Genomic DNA, 20,911 nt, shown 5'->3' on the forward strand with positions numbered 1-20,911 from the left:
AAAGATATGTACCCCCTCCTCTGCTGCTGCCCTCTGAGCTGGTAACCCAAAAATAGATAGTGTTGTGGCAGACAACAAGTGGGTCAGAAGGTTTTGAGTGATCCTTGAAGAGAAGGTTTTAAAGCAGTCACAACAATAACTGTTATTATATTTTATGTTGTCATTCATAATTTCACTCATCAGAATTAAATTGCCCACCATTTGGGGAAATTCTTTCCAGGTTGTTTGCCCTGGTTACATGCATGCCGCTCTGAAATGCATGAGATGTTGCTCTGAGTTTGGATTCAGATTTCATGACTGTGTTCTCTTAAAGACCCAGTGCATACTGTGTGTGCACAAGCTTCAGAAATCAGACTTTCTCATAAAAAGGGACGTAAAGCTTTAAAAGAACCCATGTTTGATTTTGTCACTTTGTTCTGAGGAAGACTTCATTAAATAGTTACCTGGGTACGCTGGGTTTAAAATGACAGTTCATGGTTCATTAGCTTCAGTTTTGTTGCTGAATGGAAAAAAATAAAACAACATGAATGGAAACACATGATCACTGAGTTAACCTTTTTCTATTTACAGCACATAATGACATATTTTGCTTCATCCGGTCCACTATCTTTGTAATAGCTCTGCCCACAATATCCTGGCTGTAGTTAATCATTAGGCAATATGGTGTACATATGCAGATGCAGTTGCTGCTTCCACAACACTTCTCTGGAATCTGCTTTTGGTTGCACGTTTGCAGTCAGAAAGAATCTTTGTACTCAGACAGAGTTAGACAGATGGAGTCAGCACGCAGATCTGAGAGATTCAGAGTGGAGAGGGATGTGCTTGATGAACTGAAACTGGAAGAGGTAACACAGAGGAAATCCTATGCTGATATCCACTCTTCTCTAAGTGAGCAGCTAAAGAATTCCTTAAGGTAAGGTCCTAAAGAATACCTACCAGCAGCTCTACAGCACAAAGATTTTCACAGTTCTTCTTCTTGAATTCTTCAAATTCCTCCCAGATGCAACGCACCTTACCTCAAGCAAAGTATAGTGAGGAGACTGCCTGTGTTATACTGGCTCCCCAAGTACTCAGTCTGGGACTACGGCATGCCAGACCTCATCTCCGGGATTAGTGTGGGTATAATGCACCTGCCACAAGGTATGGGAATATTTTAGTATGACTTGCCAGTTGTATTCAAATAGCATAGCTCCTTAAACATACCTGTCTGTCAGCTGGTGTAAGAAAACATCTGCCGTCTACAGGTATGGCATATGCATTACTGGCTTCTTTACCTCCTGTATTTGGCCTCTACTCATCGCTCTACCCAGCACTGGTCTACTTCTTTTTTGGAACATCACGCCATGTTTCCATAGGTAGTGATGCAAATGGGAGACATACACTGTGCCATGACAGCTGTGGTAACTGTTGTAATAACACGAGTTGCTATGTTTTATTGTGTTCAGGCACATTTACGGTGCTCAGCATCATGGTGGGTAGTGTGACAGAAAGACTTGCTCCGGATGTAGATTTCCAGAAAGCGAATGGGACCAACATCACTGCAGAGGTAGATGTGACTGCCAGGGACTCATACAGGGTGCAAGTGGCAGCAGCTGCTACTGTGCTAGGAGGACTTATTCAGGTTTGCAAACCTGGAACATCTCAGAAAACAATAACACCCTATTTTGCTATTACAGCTACATTAACACATACGTACTGAAAATATTGCATTTACAGGTGCTACTGGGTGTGGTAAAGTTTGGATTTGTGGGGACATATTTGTCTGAACCTCTGGTGCGAGCTTACACAACAGCTGCAGCAGCCCATGCTGTGGTGGCACAATTCAAGTACATCTTTGGAGTTTTCCCTACGCGGTTTAGTGGTCCGCTGTCATTGGTGTATGTGAGTACTATGAAGTATTGTAAGTAAGTGTTCTCTGTGTTTCTGTTAATAAAACAGTCTTACCTTATTCTTTTACATGTGTTGGAACAACTTGAGTGTATGTGTTAAATCGCAGCACTGACACTCACAGAGGAGCTGCATATATGCTCTCACCTAAGTAGCACAAATGCTTTTAGGACTTTGTCTCTTTCATTTAGACATCTTTTATGCATTTTTAATGATTTTTCTGATTTGACACATCCTAATCTGTTTTTGTCTCAGAGTACTAAAGCATACATTGGAAAAAGTATTTAAAAGTACTGAGTGGTTCCAGAGTTAACTACAAGGCATGTGATAAACTGAAATCAGCTATCTGTCATAGTTTGATTTCTACCTTTGCAGGCAATACGGCTTGTCAAAGACACCATTCTGTACTCGTGACTTAATATGAGCAAAATCAGTACAATGTCACTTTTATGTCACTTTATATAACCTTATATATATATATATATATATATAGATATCTAGATAGATAGATAGATAGATAGATAGATAGATAGATAGATAGATAGATAGATAGATAGATAGATAGATAGATAGATAGATAGATAGATAGATAGATAGAGATATAGCTTAAATCTATAACCACCTCCTACTTTTAAAAAATTTTACAGACTCTGAAGGATGTTTGCTCTTTGCTGCCAAACACTCATCTTCCCACACTGCTGGTCAGCGTTGTGACTATAGTGCTTCTAATTGCAGCCAAGGAGCTCAACTCATTTCTCAGTTCAAAGCTGCCAGTTCCCATCCCAGTGGAGCTTATCACGGTAAGTTGACCGGAGGAGAACCTCTCTGGCTGCTCTTTAGGTTATCACCTCTGTGCTCTGTGCTGATGTAGCGGTGCTGAAAAAGCACAGACACAGTGGAAAAGAGCAGCTGAATCAGCAGCACCGTAGGGGCCTCTCTCTTTTTGCACTTCATGGCAAAACATTATGGCTAATAATTAAGTGCACATCATCTATTTAGTCATACGAATGACTGAATTTTAATGATTGATTTTTAAGGTAGACATGTGCTGCAAAATTTAGCTTTGCACCTTTATGTTTGTGACATTCGTGTTTGCTGTGATCATTTTAGATTGTGGCAGGGACACTGATATCCTCCTATGCCCACTTGAACACCAACTACACAATTTCAGTTGTTGGAGAAATTCCTAGTGGGTATGCATTTAACTTTATCTTCTACTGCTGTCACTTTGCTTAAGTTATTTTTCGAGCATGTTAGAACTAACTGGTTTCCTTCATATCCTCCACCTGTGCACCAGTTTAAGCTCCCCCAGTGTACCAGATGTGAGTCTTTTCGGAGAAGTTATTGGTGATGCTTTTGCACTGGCCATTGTTGGATACGCCATAACTATTTCCCTTGGAAAAACATTTGCACTAAAACATGGATACAAGGTGGACAGTAACCAGGTGAATAAGACCTCAGAACAAATAATCCATGACTTTTTCTACATTCAGTAAAAATCTGTTATTTTCATCTTTTTCTCTCCAAATTGTGTGTCTTTGTCTCCACCCTGTCACAGGAGCTTGTGGCGCTGGGTCTGAGTAATACAGTTGGAGGCTTCTTTCAGTGCTTCTCTGTCTGCTCCTCTATGTCTCGAAGTCTAATACAAGACACAACTGGGGTCAAAACACAAGTGAGTGATCACCTGAAGTTAAAACTTTACACAGAGGCAGCCTAGAAATAAGCGTTACATCACAAGCCAAAGTCATTCCAAAAAAGCGCTGCATGTGCGAGAGCTGTACAGCAAACTGGCTACAAATATGTCCCAGTTGAGTACCTTAATTTAAAAAAAATAGGGAAAAAAAGGATAGTAAACCAGAAATTTGACATTTATGATGTTTAGTTATTATGCAAACCCAAAGCTAAATGGAGACAAGAAGCAATCAAATAGTTGTTTGGGGACTGCTAAATGTTAGGAATATATGTATTACACACATGCTGTCATATCTTTGTGTTGTTTGTGCAGATGGCTGGAGTTGCCTCATCTCTAATTGTGTTAGTGACCATACTTAAACTTGGGACACTGTTTCAGGAACTGCCAAAGGTCAGATTGTGTTATAACCTGCATGTCTTTACTGTTTTTATGATGCTTTACAGATTTTCTGGCATTTCTGACCAGATTCCTGACTATTCTTGTTGCTTTAGGCCGTCCTATCAGCAATTGTGTTTGTAAATTTGAAAGGGATGTTCAAGCAGTACTATGACATTGTTACACTGTGGAGGAGCAGCAAGATCGACCTGGTGAGAGGATAACACATTGTGATCGTGTATCATTTTAAATCATATTGAAATGTAGTTACAGAGTTTCACAATAATTGTCACAGGAACGGGATAATGCAGTGTAACCCTGTGTCTCATAGGTGGTTTGGTTGGTCACCTGGGTATCAACATTGCTCCTCAATCTTGACCTGGGTCTGGCAGCATCCGTCACGTTTGCTTTGTTTACGGTTATCTTCAGGACTCAGCTGTAAGACACCTCTCACCTCATCATAGCAATTCACTCTGCAGTCTGTCAGTCATGCTGTTTGTGAGATGCAGCATTAGGGACAAGATGTTAGACTGCAGGATTTGCCAGATTAGACAAATTGGCTGTATGCAAACATAATGTGCACACACATTAAGTGCTCTTATTTCTTTTCTCAGGCCGACATACTCTGTTCTGGGAAATATTCCAGGTACAGAGCTCTATGTGGATATAGAAATGCACAGAGAGGTGAGGCAGAAAGCCATGAGTAAAAGCTTGTCTCCCTTGACTGCCAAATAATTAACGATGTCTCTGTGTTTGACAGGCGAGAGGGATTCCAGGTGTTACTATATTCCGCTCGTCTGCAACAGTTTATTTTGCCAATGCTGATCTCTACCTGGAAGCCCTGAAAGAAAAGGTCTGTAAGAATGATATGCCCACGACTGCAACTTGTGACTTTATCTCTTGAATAGTCTGATCATTCACTATTTTCTTGATCAATAATCAAATCGTCTTGCACAGTGGAAAAAGAAATGTATCACCAAAATGACCCTGTCAGTCCCAATTCCAATCATTTATTATCACACATGACAAAAGCAGTTTGAGAACATAAAACCAGACAATTAAAGATCCCTACCCTTTTTTGTGTGCATTTTTCATGTTTCGTATTCTTAAATTTATATTATCCTCATCCTGTATTTTATTCTTCTTCCTGTTTTCAGAGTGGGCTTAACATCAGCAAAATGATTATCTACAAAAGGAGGCAGGAGGCTAAACAGAAACGAAGAGAAAGACGGGCTGAGAGACGGGCAAAGAGGCAGGCCAAGAGAGAAGTAATGTTCAGTATCTTATTCTCTTTTCAGCTGCTCTCTTTAGGGGTCACTGCAGCATCTCTTCTCGCCCACTGCATCTTCCTCTCTTATGCAAACCACATACATGTCATCTCTCACTACATCCAAAAGCCTCCTTTTTGGGCCTTTTTCTCCTGCCTGGCAGCTCCACCTCAACAACCTTTTCCCAGTTTAACCAGTATATGTCCTCTACATAATATGAGTCACACAGATGCGAAAGAGTGCAGGCAGGATGGAGATGAATGTCAGAGGTGATTTGAGACAGAAGGTCAGCAGAAAAAGTGAGAAGGAAGGTTTAAGACGTAGTGAAACATGCTATGATGCACGATTTGGAGCTGACAAAAAAGACAGGAGGCCAATTTATAGGTGGCAGAGCTGGAAATGATCACTCGAAGTGGCCAGAATGGACAGGATTATATATAGTATATTAAAGGTGCTGTTCTAGTTGAGCGGTATTGGAGACAAGGTAAGAGTGACAAGGCTGAGACGGTTTGGAGATGTCCATAGGAGGGATGGTGGATATGCTGAACACAGTGTTGAGGATGGAGGTGCCAGGCAGAAGAAAAAGAGGAAGATCCATGGATATACTGAAGGAGGACATGCAGAGGGTTGGTGTAATAGAAGAGGATGCTGCAGGTAGGGTGAGATGGAGACAGATGATCCACTGTGGTGACCTCTAAAGGGAGCAGTCGAAAGAATAATGAAAGATGTGGGCCATCAGTAGCCCAACTCCTCTAAACCTAAAACCTTCACAGCTAATATTAACAATAATTTCCTTTATATCCAACTCCTAAGAGACGAGCACAGAGGGCAGCTAGACAACTTTCAGAGTTCTCTGTGGAGGAAGAGGGTGGCTGTTGGAGAGAAACATCCATAGATGGGACCATTATAGTGGAGGACGAGCAGGGTGGGACTGAGAGGGAAAACGGGACAGTGTTTGTCATCCCAACCACTCCCCGAACACCAGACGGTAGATGGGAATACCTCAAAGGAGGAGATCCAGATTGCACCAGCTTAGGATGGATGTCTGAGCTGCAGGATGGGGACACCACCACTCTGGGCTCAAGCAGTGAGGACACCTTGAGCCAGGATCTTGAGCGAATCTCTCTGGGTTCCCTGGGCAAATGGACCTGGGATATTCATTCCATCATTCTTGACCTCTCCACAGCTAACTTCATTGACACAGTGGCTAGCAAGACCATGAAAAATGTAAGTGATAAGCAGGCAATTATTTCATGAGTGAAATACCCACACATTTTATGCTGTTTTAAAAGCTTGGAACAAAACCATAAGACTTTAAGATAATTCAGGGAAAAAGGGTTGTTTTTAAATAGCAATGTCAAATATAGACACAGAGCAGCATACTTTTTGAATGCTGGTGTTTAAAATTTTCTGTAATAGATTCATAGCTTGTCACAGCAAAATTGACCCTAAGATCCATTCTAATATAAATTATTGAAATAACAGAGGTTTATTATATCGACAGATTTTCCAGGACTTCAGTGAGATTGATGTAGATGTCTACATGGCTGGTTGTCAAGGTAAGTGAATACTGCTGCTGCAGGTGTATTGTGCTGCACTTTATGGTGGTGATAATTCACTCATAGACTCTTGTTTGCAGCCTCTGTGGTGGAACAATTAGAGCATGGCGACTTCTTCTCTGAGAAAATAACAAAGAGGCATCTTTTTGCCTCCGTACACGACGCTGTGCTCCACTGTCTAAACCATCGTGGAGCGACAACCATCCCAAGATATGAGCCGTCAGTGGTACGTCCAGCCAGCATTCAGGTTTCATTTTCAAACACTTTCATCCGTCTGGGTATGGATATGTTATGGCTGACGATTAAATATTTAAAACACTTTTTTGATTGCAGGAGCTGCATACCAGCACGAAACTTTAAGGCCTTCATGCAAACACATGTGGAAAAACGTTGAGTAGAAGGAATAATGAATTTATGCAATATCAATTTATTACTTTCTGAGCTATCCCACTGTGTGATAAGGGTGTCTCCTTCATTTTCATACACTTTTTTTATTTAACTTACATAAAAGAAAGACTAGTGTTCAAGACAGAAGAGCTCACTTTATTTTATTCAATGTGGGAGAGTGAGAGTGCATTCAAAAATAAATACATAATAAATAAAATGAAATCTGGAAGATATCTTGTGCATTTCATGTATTGTGCATTCCACATGGAAAAGATACCGATGAATTCAAGGGAGAAAAACAAAGGCAACATGCATCACACTGACAGTGTGTGAGCCTATTTTTTGGTAATGGCAGCAATAAGAAGGTAGAACACTGAAAGGGTTTTGTTTTCAGTTTTCAAGTGCAATTGTTGCACATCTGTCGCATGCAAAGAAAAGCTTTTAAAATTGCAACTCCTTGACTGTGTTTCTAGTGCAATACTTCTAACACACGAGGTTTTGGTAGATAAAAATAACAGGATAGCAATATCCAAGCAAAAAAATATAACAACAAAACATCTCTTTACTGTTGCATAAACCCACTGTGACCTCATTCCCTGAATAAATCTTGTCCCTACATACTGGCCACAAGGGGTGTTACCAAAGACATTGTGCACAGGACTGAGGAAGGCTGGGATTTCTTATTTGTATTATTTGGCAGATAAGCTACAAGTCTTGATGGATGCTAGGACTCTGTATTCCTGTGTTCATAGTCAGATCTTCATCGTCATCTTCTTCCTCTTCTGGCTGTTGTAACACCAACTGCTGGTAGCGAACCTGCCTCTGGTAATCCGGATCAATGTTGATCCATTTATTGGCAACCCACTTAGTGCCATGGGTGACCATACAACCTCCATGCAGAGCGTATTCGTCCTGTTCCCCCACCCAACCTAATAAGAAAAAATGTGTTTTTTTTCCTTTGACTAAAAACATCCTTTAACTATTTTAATTTAAAAATCAAATTTACATTAACATACTGACACTTTGGTGGCAACCAGAGCATTTTGCAGTTCAGATTAGAAGTATTTATCACTGTATTAACATGAATATTTAACTCTACGTTATTAGGCTCCAAAACAACAGTTCTAATATTTTCTTGATCTCATTTAACTTTTAATTGCGTAAACAATTTGATCAACTATCAGGACTGTACAGATGTCCATTATTTTTTCATCTACTTCTACCTATTGACACCAAAGTCAAAGTCAACTGTGGTAAAGACATTCATGAATCCCTGACACTGTATCTACTGTATTCTTCACTTTGATCTAACATCACCATGAGATATATGTCTCCAATATATGTTTCTATGACAACAAACCAACCAATCATATACCAGAGTGAACCATCAGTATTAACAGCCTCTATTCACTGTTTAGTCTCAAACGTTTGCATGCAAATCTAACATTGTAAACATGTTAACACTGTTGGTATGCACTAATTTCCAAGAAATACTGAGTCTATGTAAGCTCTTAGGGTGGATTTTTAGGCTTATTCAACACTTACTAAGATTATGAATTTCTTTTCATAGAAAAAAAAGCAAATTACACATCGAGACTCATTCGCTAATGTGCACAGAAACTTTTTCACCCTGCACAAAATTACTGGATTCACAAATGTGTGCACTGTCCAATTTTTTTCACATCGCATGCAACTGTTTGGGAATTTGAATCAATTTAAATCAACAGTCCAGTGGAATCTGCATCCTATGAGTATATTACAAATTTCCCTTTATATGGAAACATGTTTATCTTGACGTGAGTAGGTGAAAGCGGGACAATGCTGTAAGATAGAAGCTTGCACTAAGGCAAAAAAGAAGCTTGGACATCAAAGTTAAGGAAAAATATTAATTTGATTACTTAATCAATCATTATTAGTAGGGTAGTAGTAGTAAAAATAGTAAGTAGTAGTATTTTTAAGATGTATATTTAAATTCTGCGAGAACAGATCATTGTCATTTGTTATTATTATGGTCTGAGCCATTTCTAAATTTGTTCAGAGAGCAGAAAACAAAATTAGGTACAAAAACTACAAATTTATGTACCTGCACTGTTTATGAATGAAGTCATTCATAAACATTGTATTTGAATGTTGGTACACAATCTGTGTACTGGAAATACGTAATGAAAATAATACGCAGTTTGGTTTGCTGCACTTTCTTTTTGCTTTTTTACTGGAAATTTGTCTTTCATTTACCCACCTCTTCCATCAGAAAGGTAGTTGTACCAGAAAACAGCGGTCCCTTTGGTCGGCTTCACCCTCAGGTTACTTTTGTCACAATTCCTTCTGGTGTCCAAAAGATCCACGTCATTGTGTATGAGAGACTGAAACACATGTTCAAAATCAGTCACATAGCTTGCCTGATGTCATACTTGTGCAGTTGCTGACATATGTGTGAGTCGCCACAGTTATGAAACACATGCGCAGAACGTACACAATACGTTTGCAGGACACTTTGCACACATTTCCTGACCATTTTCCTGACTATTACGCACCACTTCATCATAGGTCCTGTTGTCTGCCACTGGGAATGCGGTCTCCCCGCCCCCATCAACAGAATTCAGGTAGAAGAGAACTGTGATGTACCTAAGTGTGCAACACAGATTTAAATTGACACACACATGTATAGTGCAAGCAAACAGCACACAAACACACACACAAACAACAAGCGTGCACAATTTTTTGAAAGATAATGTTGAGTCACACAAACTAGCATGCCAGCTGTCACAATGGAGCAACAGTGAGTAGTTCAGAAATGATGTCAGACAGATGAATTCATATGTGAACAAACGTGGATATATTTGTTAAGAAGTGCTGCTTCTAGGTTCTCACCTGCAAGATGTTTCAAAAGGAGTAGAAGCATTTGCAGCAAGGCGTGTGTGTGTACAGGCTGTTTCAGGGTAGACTGGGCCACTGTCGTGGTGGGCATGGTAATGTCCCCCCTCCTCATAGCGAACCACCTGAAGAGGTTCACTAAGATCCACTAATGTGGGTGGGAGTCGAGTGAGGCGAATCACCCTTTGACAAGTGAAAAGAAATGTTTTAAATAAATGTAAGCACAGGATGAATACCAGTAACGGTTTGCCTTTCTTACCTCTCTTTGATGTCTTGGAGGACCTGGTGTGCTCCTTTGCCCTGGTACAACCACGTGTGTCTGCTGTTTCTCACCAGCTGACTCCTTTTCACCCCGCGCTGCAACAGGAAGCGCTGGAAAGCATCGTTGCTCAGAAGCCTGAACTCTTCTAGACTCAGCAAACCTACCCAAAGTATGAGGATGTACAGTCATATGAACATTTTCAGAGTTCTATGAGTTCTAGCTCATAGAACATCCTGCAACAGCAATAACTTGAAGCAATTGTTTTCTGCAGTGTCTCACATTGTTGCGGCAGAATTCTCTACACTCTTCTTAGTAATGTAGCTTCAGTTAACTGAGGTTTGTTAGAACTTGTTGCAACTTTTGCACAGCTCTCCTGAAGCCTCTGTTACCTCCAGACCCTCTGAACTTTGACTGAACGATTACAAGATCTTAATTCTTTTCTTTAACAGCCGTCCTTTTGTAGATTTGTTGGTGTAAGTGAGATCATTGTCCTGTTGCATTACTCAGTATCAGCCAAGCTTTAGCTTTGGACAGATGGCCTCACATTAACACACCTGTCATGGTTCATGGGTCGATGACCCACTGTGTTGAGCTTTGTGGGTTTAGTGAAGTGGTTTATGTTCTAGTTCTTATGCATTTTTCTATTACAGTTCCTTGGTTGATGTTAGTCCCTTTTGTGATCCCTGTCTCCCGAGTCATGTCCCTGTGTCCGGTCCCCGTGTTCTGTCTCCATGTCTGTTTGCATTCCCTGTCTTGTCTAGTTAATACAGCTGTAGTGTGGCTCTGTGTGCTTTCCCCTTTCCTGTTCCCATGTTTCTCTCTCTACGTTCCATCCCTTTGTCTCCTCAGTCCCAGGGTCAAGTTCACAAGTTCCCCACCACATCACTTAATCAACACCTCTGATTGGCAGCACTTTTCTGCTAGTTACACTCTTTAATTCCTCTTTAACTCTCTTTTATGTTTAAATAGAGCTCAATATTTGATTAAGATTCTTATCACATCATTGTTACTAGCATGGACATATAGCACTGAAACTTGCTTGAAAACGTTGTACTGGAAAAGAAATTAAATGTATAGCAGAAGATAAGTAAGTTTAGTTGCCACCTAAAATCTTTTCAAAATCATCCACAAATACATTGTTTTTGTAAGGAGGTAATTACTGTGGCCCTGAGAGCTCAAAAGCACTGCAGCCTATAAAAATAACAGCAAATCATGTGAAGGGCTGCACTGAGACACGTGAGATAAAGATACAAGGTGAAGTAAATTCTCAATGGAAAATCAGAATACACATTACCTTGCATCTTTTTTACAAGGTCTTGGTGGAAATGATTAATTAAGTTAATTTCTTACCATTGCCATCCTTGTCAGCTTTGAGCCCAGCATAAATTTCTCGCAGATTCTCTGGTGTGAGCCAGATGCCATCTCTCACTCGAGAATGAGTCAGTATCTGGAGGAGTCATAGTGTTTAAGATGGAATGAGTTAGAGACCTCTGAAGCAAAAAGTAACAAAAAAATACTTCAGGTTGCGCACTATGCCTCTCAGTCCACAAACTGACATACACCTCATGGAGCTGCAATTGTCCATCCTGGTTAATATCTAGAAGGTTAAAGATCTCCTCTGGGCTGAGATTGAGCTCCCTGGCCAGCTCCTCCTGACCATCTTGTACCATTAACTGGCTCTCCATTAGACCCTTCAGCTGGGCAAGCTGCATCACCACACGGCACTCATCCTCAGACAGAAAACCCGGGATCTCTGCAGAAACACAAAAAGTAAGAAACACTACGGAGGAAATTAAGACAGCATTATCTGTCTGATTCTTCATCTTCTCTTTTTAAACTAATGGGGTAGCTTAGAAAGTGTGGTAGGAAGGGTCATCTACCAATTGGTTAAGAAGGTCAGTCAGAAGGTTGGTGGATGGAGCCCCATAATTCAAAGAATCCTTGAGCAAGAACCCTGAATTTCCTGCATTAAATAGTAGTATGTACATGAATGTTAGAAAACGGTGGTTAGGTATAGATAAAAGCAGTGTATGAGTGTGAATGTGATTGGGTGAATGAGACCGGTAAAAGAAAAACACTTTGAGTCCTCAAATTGAGTAGAATGATGCCATACAAGTACCACTCTATAATGTCAGGCTACATTCCTCAGGCTGGAATTTAACCAGTTGTTGACTGATTTAAAAGATGGACTTGTTGACTTTTGGAAATTCTGAATATTGTGTCTCACATTTTCAAAATTTACTTGATTAAGGAAAAAAACATAACTATCAGACTAATTTAAATTTCAAATATTGTCAAACCAAAGTTCAACCTACAGAAAATCTTCTTATATCAACCTTGAGTCAGCTCTTTAAAATCTGCAGGAAATCGCATTACTTATAAAAACAAAACAAAACGTGAATAGATCAGGAAGCAATCCAAATGACTACAGGCCTACATTTCACCCACTTCATAATACTTGTAAAGCATTCTCACTGCATGCTGTGCGCTGATGCATTATGTTTTTCAGGTACAGATGCATTTCTGCCCTTTACCCAGTCAGCTGTGAGACCCTAATTGCATCCCATGTGCAATGGACCGACTTTGAATAGAGTAGTTGCCTTAGGACTTACTTGCCTATTTTATGAAGTCCTGGATGTAGCACAATACTCAGCCCAGTCTGGGTTATGTTAAGGTAAAGTAGCCAAGTGTAAGCTGCAGCACTTCTTTTTTTATTCCCCTTTTGGGCATCTGAGGCAGATCTTCGTTTTTATTTTCTTTTAGCTACGTGGCTGTGCAGCCTCTTACCAAAAAGAAGCGGTTTCAGGCTCAAAGTCCTCATCTCGTGAAGTCTCCCTGACACCAGTGACACCTTCTGGACATGTCCCACCTGAAAGGGAAATCAAAGGCGTGTGAGAGAATGACAGAAGGAGCGATGCATCATCATCATCCTCAAGTACTCACCCTAACTCACCCTTATTCCCTCTATCCGTGGCAGAGAAATATCGCGCTGAAGCTCGTCTTTCGATGGCGGACGTCGCGACTCGGGGCGCTGGTGGCCGCTGCTGGGAGCATCACGACTTCGGCTCGCGTCTTCCTGCCCACTGTTGTAGTGCACGTAGAAAAGCAGCGCGATCACGTTAATGATGTAAACATGAAAAAACACCATCACTACCACAAAGTAGGAGCGGGAGCACACGCTGCTCTTGTGGCAGGAAAGGCGCTCGCACGGCTGACGAAGCGGCAAGGTCGCGCTCCCGGACGGAGACGTGTCCTCAGCAGCAGCATCTTGGGTTTCCTGGTTGTCAGTCATCTTGGCTGGAGGAGTTGTTGGGTCCTCAGCAGCCAAGGTCCATCTGTTTAATCAGGCGACGAGATAAACCTTTTATGTGTCCCCAGAAGTAGCAGATGTGCCGAGTGACAGATGTCTAGTTTGATTACATTTAAAAAGAGAGAAAATCCCTAAAGAGCTCCAGTTTCTTTTTTCTTCCCCTGGAGAAAATTAACCAAAATCCTTGCGCATTTTGGAAAAAAAAAAGATGTCTGATTTTTCGCGGCGAAAATACAGCTCTTTTTTTCCGAGCCTAGAAGTCAGCTATGAGCGGAATTGTGTATGTTTTATTGTGCAGATAGCAGCGCTGCAGCCTCGGACAGTCTTGTTTACACTGCAGCAGTTCCAGTCAGCAAAGCGCACTGCGCATCCCAAAGCACTGCGAAACTCATCTCACACACGCGGTCCGTAAAGCTGACCCCGCATCGACTGAAACCGACGAAATCCGTCAACAACAAAAAAGAAAAAAAAAAATCAGCTTTATTTCGACTGCAAATAAGAAATCTGCGATCTTATTTACACGCCGTAACAGCAACTCCCCGCTGACAGCAACAGCATGTGCAGTGTGCAATGCTGACCTCTGGCGACCTCCGGCAATAACGCGTCCCCGTCTTTAAGATTTCCACACAGTGCGGGGCAGGGCCTCTGCTTACAAAAGGTCCAGCGTCTCAATATGTTAGGTGGCTAAATGTTGAATGTATTGTAATGGTTTTAATAAAGTTTTGTTTTGAATGGACTGTCATTTATCCTAAACCTGGATGTCTGATCAAGCAATCATCCCAACTTCATTGGGATAAGATGCTCAGTTTTCCAAAAAATAATTAAGTAAATAATTAAGTAATACGAACATTTACTGAACATCCTAATAATTCATGTATTGAATGAATGGATATTTAGCTTTTGTACTTATGCCAACTAGTCACTTCCTGCTGCCATCTTTGTTTGGTTCAAAGAGCTACAACCTGGAGAGCAGGTAAGTTTGTCTTTATTGTGCACCCAGCTCAGTATTTCTGCTCCAGGTTAATAGAGAAGTTTTCAAAGTTTCATACGAAGTTTTAGAAATAAAAAATGAAAAAAAAAAACAACTTTGTCTGGGGCAATGGGTGTGGTGTGTGTCGAAGCTTGTTTCCCCACTAACCCCCCCTACTGCTAACCGTAACTCTAAATTTCCAGTTATTTTCGTATTAACTGAAAATAACTGGATAACTGAATATGGATCGCATTTTTTTAGTGGCGGAAACAAGCTTTCATACATGGATGTAGGGATGGAGGACATGCAGAGGGTTGGTGTAACAGAGGAGGATGCTACTGAGTGACCCTTAAACAGAGCGAAGAAGAAGAAGAAAATGCTTGTAGTAGTAAAAGTAGTTTTATTTTGAAGTAGCAGTAGGCCCATCATTTGAAAACAGTTTTGAAAGTATAGTACTTTGATTCAAAATACTGACTACTAAGGCAGTAAAATGGGATAATTTCTTTTCTCATGGACACAAATGTATATAAGAATCAATGTATGTATAGTATGTATAGAATAGCAGGTTCTGCAGAAAAATTGAAGATTCAATTGTTGTTAGTGGTGAATCGTAGATTATTTTTTATATGTTCTAATTGGTTATTTATAGTCTAATATATGTATTACGTTTTGCCATCTACTATATTTGACTCTTATATTTGATGTTTAATACAGATAACAATGTCATTCAGAAATAGGTCACTTGTAGGTAATTATCCTCAGGACTTCATTCTGACACGCCTCCAAAAATGATGGAAAGAGCTTTCATGTGCTGAGACTGTAATAGATATTAGGTACTATGAGCATGAGAGTGTTGCTATGATAGCTTGGAAGGTATTCAGTTCAGTTCAGTTATATAGTGCTTAATTCCCACAACAGTTGCCTCAAAGCCTTTATATTAGAATGTATATATATATATATATATATATATATATATATATATATATATATGTAACAATGAGACAATCCCTTATAAGCAAGCACTTGGTGACAGTAGGAAGGAAAAACTCCCTTTTAACAGGAAGAAACCTCTGGGAGAACCAGGCTGAGGGAGGGGCAGTCAACAGCTGTGACTGGTTGAGGGTGAAGGAAGACAGGACAAAAGACACACTGTTGAGAGCCAGCGATTAATGGTAACTAATGATTAAATGCAGAGAGGTGTATAAACGTATAGAGAGTGAATAGGGTGAGTGAACAAAAAACTCGGCCAGCAGCCTAGGCCTATTATAGTGTAACAATGTGAGGATTCAGGGTCACATGATCCAGCCCTAACTATAAGCTTTATAGTTAATAAAGGAAAACATTAAGCCTAATTTTAAAAATAAGGTGGCTGTATGTCTCCTGAATCCAGACTGGGAGCCCGTTTCACAGAAGAGGGGCCTGAAAGCTGAAGCTGAATTTTGGTCGGTGGCGCTGTCACTTGGTGTTCGCTCGCTCTGTGGTATAGTATCGCTTCCTGTTCCTGCTCAAACACAGTGGTGTTTCTGAGTAGCTTATTTGCTTAGCAGTTTAATTAACAACTTTTATATACATTCTTTTTTCACAGTATAATCTTCACGTGCTTCATCCGAAGCACACTTTCTGTGTACTCACTACCTAATTTATAGCCAAAGTATTCACTCACTGTCTCTGTACTGTTTCGCTAGCTTAGCTCGTAGCCGACCCGTTATCACCATGGCTACTTCACCTGTCCCTTCTGCACTTTCTTGCTCATTGTGTCAGATGTTTAGTTACTCCTCGGCCTCCTTTAGCAGTAATGATATCTGTAACAAATGTAGCATATTTGCAGCTCTGGAGGCCAGGATTACTGAACTGGAGACTCGGCTTTGCACCCTGCTCTCACCCTTAGCTAGCCAGGCCCCTGTAGCCGGTGCAGCCGAAGATAGCGTAGGCCCCGCTAGCTGTTCCCCGGCAGATCCCAAGCAGCTGGGGAAAGACGGCTGGGTAACGGTGAGGAGGAAGCGTAGTCCTAAACAGAAGCCCCAGGTACACCACCAACCCGTTCATGTGTCTAACCGTTTTTCCCCACTCGGTGACACACCCGCTGGGGGTCAAACTCTGGTAATTGGTGATTCTGTTCTCAGACATGTGAAGCTAGAGACACCGGCAACCATAGTCAATTGTCTTCCAGGGGCCAGAGCAGGCGACATTGAAGGAAATTTAAAACTGCTGGCTAAGGGTAAACGTAAATTCAATAAAATCATAATTCACGTCGGCAGTAATGACACCCGGTTACGCCAATCGGAGGTCACTAAAATCAATATTGAATCGGTGTGCAACTTTGCCAAAACAATGTCGGACTCTGTAGTTTTCTCTGGTCCCCTCCCCAATCAGACCAGGAGTGACATGTTTAGCCGCATGTTCTCCTTAAATTGCTGGCTGTCTGAGTGGTGTCCCAGAAACGATGTGGGCTTCATAGATAATTGGCAAACCTTCTGGAGGAAACCTGGTCTTGTTAGGAGAGATGGCATCCATCCCACTTCGGATGGAGCAGCTCTCATTTCTAGAAATATCGACAAATTTATTAAACCCCTCAAAACATGACTATCCAGAGTTGGGACCAGGAAGCAGAGTTGCAGTCTTACACGCCTCTCTGCAGCTTCTCTCCTCCTGCTACCCCCCCAAAAACCCATCTCCATAGAGACTGTGTCTGCTTCCAAAAAGACAAAAAACAAACTAAAAACCAGCAACAAACAACTTAAACATTTACAAAGAAAGAACAATACAGTATCCACATCTAAACCAAAGAGTAAAACAGTGAAATGTGGATTATTAAATATTAGGTCTCTCTCCTCCAAGTCTCTGTTAGTACATGACTTAATAATTGATCAACAAATTGATTTACTCTGCCTTACAGAAACCTGGTTGCAGCAGGATGATTATGTTAGTTTAAATGAATCAACACCCCTGAGTCATTCTAACTACCAGAAATCTCGAAGCACAGGTCGAGGGGGCGGTGTGGCAGCAATTTTTCACACCAGTCTATTCATTAATGAAAGACCAAGACAGACTGTTAATTCATTTGAAAGCCTGATGCTTAGCATTGTCCACCCCAGCTGTGAAACTCAGAAACCAGTCTTACTTGTTATCATCTATCGTCCACCTGGGCCTTACACAGAGTTTCTGTCTGATTTCTCAGACTTTATATCTAATTTAGTTCTGAGCTCAGATAAAATAATTATTGTGGGTGATTTTAACATCCATGTTGATGCTAAAAATGACAGCCTCAACATGGCATTTAATCTGTTGTTAGACTCAATTGGTTTCTCTCAAAATGTAAAAGAACCCACCCACCACTTTAATCACACTCTAGATCTTGTTTTAACATATGGCATAGAAACTGAACATTTAACAGTGTTTCCTGAAAACCCTCTCCTGTCTGATCATTTCTTGATAACATTTACATTTACAATAATTGATTACGCAGCAGTGGAGAGTGGACTTTATCAAAGTAGATGTCTTTCTGAAAGCGCTGTAACTAAGTTTAAGAATATAATCCAGCCACTGTTATCATCGTCAATGCCCTGTACCAACACAGAGCAGAGCAGCTATCTGAACGCTACCCCAACAGAGGTCGATTATCTTGTTAATAATTTCACCTCCTCACTACGTATGACTCTGGATACTGTAGCTCCAGTGAAAACTAAGGTCTCTAATCAGAAGTACCTGACCCCGTGGTATAATTCTCAAACACGTACCCTAAAGCAGATGACTCGTAATCTGGAGAGGAAATGGCGTGTCACAAATTTAGAGGATCATCATTTAGCCTGGAGAAATAGTTTGTTGCTTTATAAGAAAGCCCTCCGCAAAGCCAGAACAGCTTACTACTCATCACTGATTGAAGAAAATAAGAACAACCCCAGGTTTCTCTTCAGCACTGTAGCCAGGCTGACAAAAAGTCAGAGCTCTTTTGAGCCAACCATCCCTTTAACGTTAACTAGTGATGACTTCATGAACTTCTTCACAAATAAAATTTTTATCATTAGAGAAAAAATTACCAATAATCATCCCACAGATGTAATATTATCTACAGCTACTCTTAGTTTCATTGATGTTAAGTTAGACTCTTTTTTTCCAATCGATCTTTCTGAGTTAACTTCAATAATTACTTCCTCCAAACCATCAACGTGTCTTTTAGACCCCATTCCTACAAAACTGCTCAAAGAAGTCCTGCCATTGATTAATTCTTCGATCTTATATATGATCAACCTATCTCTAATAATCGGCTATGTACCACAGGCCTTCAAGGTGGCTGCAGTTAAACCTTTACTCAAAAAGCCATCTCTAGACCCAGCAGTCTTAGCTAATTATAGGCCAATCTCCAACCTTCCTTTCATATCAAAAATCCTTGAAAGAGTAGTTGTCAAACAGCTAACAGATCATCTGCAGAGGAATGGTTTATTTGAAGAATTTCAGTCAGGTTTCAGAGTTCATCACAGCACAGAAACAGCTTTAGTGAAGGTTACAAATGATCTTCTTATGGCCTCTGACAGTGGACTCATCTCTGTGCTTGTCCTTCTTGACCTTAGTGCAGCATTCGATACTGTTGACCATAATATCCTATTAGAGCGATTAGAACATGCTGTAGGTATTACAGGTATTGCACTGCAGTGGTTTGTATCATATCTATCTAATAGACTCCAATTTGTGCATGTAAATGGAGAGTCCTCTTCACACACTGAGGTTAATTATGGAGTTCCACAGGGTTCAGTGCTAGGACCAATTCTGTTTACATTATACATGCTTCCCCTAGGCAGCATCATTAGAAGACATAGCATACATTTTCACTGCTATGCAGATGACACCCAGCTCTATCTGTCCATGAAGCCAGATAACACACACCAATTAGTTAAACTGCAGGAATGTCTTAAAGACATAAAGACTTGGATGGCCACTAACTTTCTGCTTCTTAACTCAGATAAAACTGAGGTCATTGTACTCGGTGCTGAAAAGCTTAGAAATATGGTATCTAACCAGATTCTTACTCTGGATGGCATTACCTTGGCCTCCAGTAACACTGTGAGGAACCTTGGAGTCATTTTTGACCAGGATATGTCCTTCAATGCACATATTAAACAAATATGTAAGACTGCGTTCTTCCATTTGCGCAACATCTCTAAAATTAGAAATATCCTGTCTCAGAGTGACGCTGAAAAACTAGTTCATGCATTTATTACTTCCAGGCTGGACTACTGCAATTCATTATTATCAGGATGTCCAAAAAACTCACTGAAAAGCCTTCAGTTAATCCAAAATGCTGCAGCAAGAGTACTGACAGGGACTAGAAAGAGAGAGCATATTTCTCCTGTTTTGGCTTCCCTTCATTGGCTTCCTGTTAAATCCAGAATTGAATTCAAAATCCTGCTCCTCACATACAAGGTCTTAAATAATCAGGCCCCATCTTATCTTAATGACCTTGTAGTACCATATCACCCTATTAGAGCACTTCGCTCTCGCTCTGCAGGCCTACTTGTTGTTCCTAGAGTATTTAAAAGTAGAATGGGAGGGAGAGCCTTCAGTTTTCAGGCCCCTCTTCTGTGGAACCAGCTTCCAGTTTGGATTCGGGAGACAGACACTATCTCTACTTTTAAGATTAGGCTTAAAACTTTCCTTTTTGCTAAAGCATATAGTTAGGGCTGGACCAGGTGACCCTGAATCCTCCCTTAGTTATGCTGCAATAGATGTAGGCTGCCGGGGGATTCCCATGATGCATTGAGTTTTTCCTTTCCAGTCACCTTTCTCACTCACTATGTGTTAATAGACCTCTCTGTATTGAATCGTATCTGTTATTAATCTCTGTCTCTCTTCCACAGCATGTCTTTTATCCTGTCTTCCTTCTCTCACCCCAACCGGTCGCAGCAGATGGCCGCCCCTCCCTGAGCCTGGTTCTGCCGGAGGTTTCTTCCTGTTAAAAGGGAGTTTTTCCTTCCCACTGTCGCCAAAGTGCTTGCTCATAGGGGGTCATATGATTGTTGGGCTTTTCTCTGTATCTATGAAGCGCCTTGAGGCGACATTTGTTGTGATTTGGCGCTATATAAATAAAATTGAATTGAATTGAATTGAATTGAATTTTGGACAAATCTGTTTGTGCCTGGAACAACTAAAAGCACACAAACTCTGTTGTTTGTGCTCTGTTAAATTTCTGTTTTTGAAAGGTGAAAATCCACATGTAATCTTGTGTATGAATGCAGCTTCATGCTTTCACACTAGAACCAGACTGATAGGTTTACACAACAATAACCAGGGTGTTAGAGACTTTAAAAAGGTTCAGAGTCATTCAAAAATAA

General features: G+C 40.7%; 2 protein-coding genes across 2 annotated transcripts; one reads left to right on the top strand and one right to left on the bottom strand.

Moving 5' to 3' along the window:
- Nucleotides 1-122: 122 nt before the first annotated feature.
- On the top strand, nt 123-9,098 carry slc26a6l1 (solute carrier family 26 member 6, like 1). The gene is made up of 17 exons (XM_085158602.1): nt 123-913; nt 1,001-1,140; nt 1,245-1,621; nt 1,717-1,881; nt 2,535-2,687; nt 2,998-3,080; nt 3,185-3,332; nt 3,446-3,559; nt 3,893-3,970; nt 4,072-4,167; nt 4,287-4,393; nt 4,570-4,639; nt 4,716-4,808; nt 5,113-5,223; nt 6,037-6,450; nt 6,728-6,782; nt 6,863-9,098. The coding sequence occupies exons 1-17, from the start codon at nt 672-674 to the stop codon at nt 7,174-7,176; spliced, it is 2,760 nt and encodes a 919-aa protein (XP_085014728.1). The 5' UTR covers nt 123-671; the 3' UTR covers nt 7,177-9,098.
- Nucleotides 7,305-14,234, bottom strand: p4htmb (prolyl 4-hydroxylase, transmembrane b). The gene is made up of 9 exons (XM_085158577.1): nt 13,259-14,234; nt 13,093-13,174; nt 11,868-12,058; nt 11,656-11,752; nt 10,303-10,465; nt 10,041-10,226; nt 9,704-9,794; nt 9,409-9,532; nt 7,305-8,098 (listed from the first exon to the last, which is right to left on the bottom strand). The coding sequence occupies exons 1-9, from the start codon at nt 13,595-13,597 to the stop codon at nt 7,875-7,877; spliced, it is 1,497 nt and encodes a 498-aa protein (XP_085014703.1). The 5' UTR covers nt 13,598-14,234; the 3' UTR covers nt 7,305-7,874.
- Between the last annotated feature and the right edge of the window lie 6,677 nt (nt 14,235-20,911).

This window comes from Neolamprologus multifasciatus, chromosome 5, assembly GCF_963576455.1.
Source record: "Neolamprologus multifasciatus chromosome 5, fNeoMul1.2, whole genome shotgun sequence".
NCBI classification, from domain to species: Eukaryota; Metazoa; Chordata; class Actinopteri; order Cichliformes; family Cichlidae; genus Neolamprologus; species Neolamprologus multifasciatus.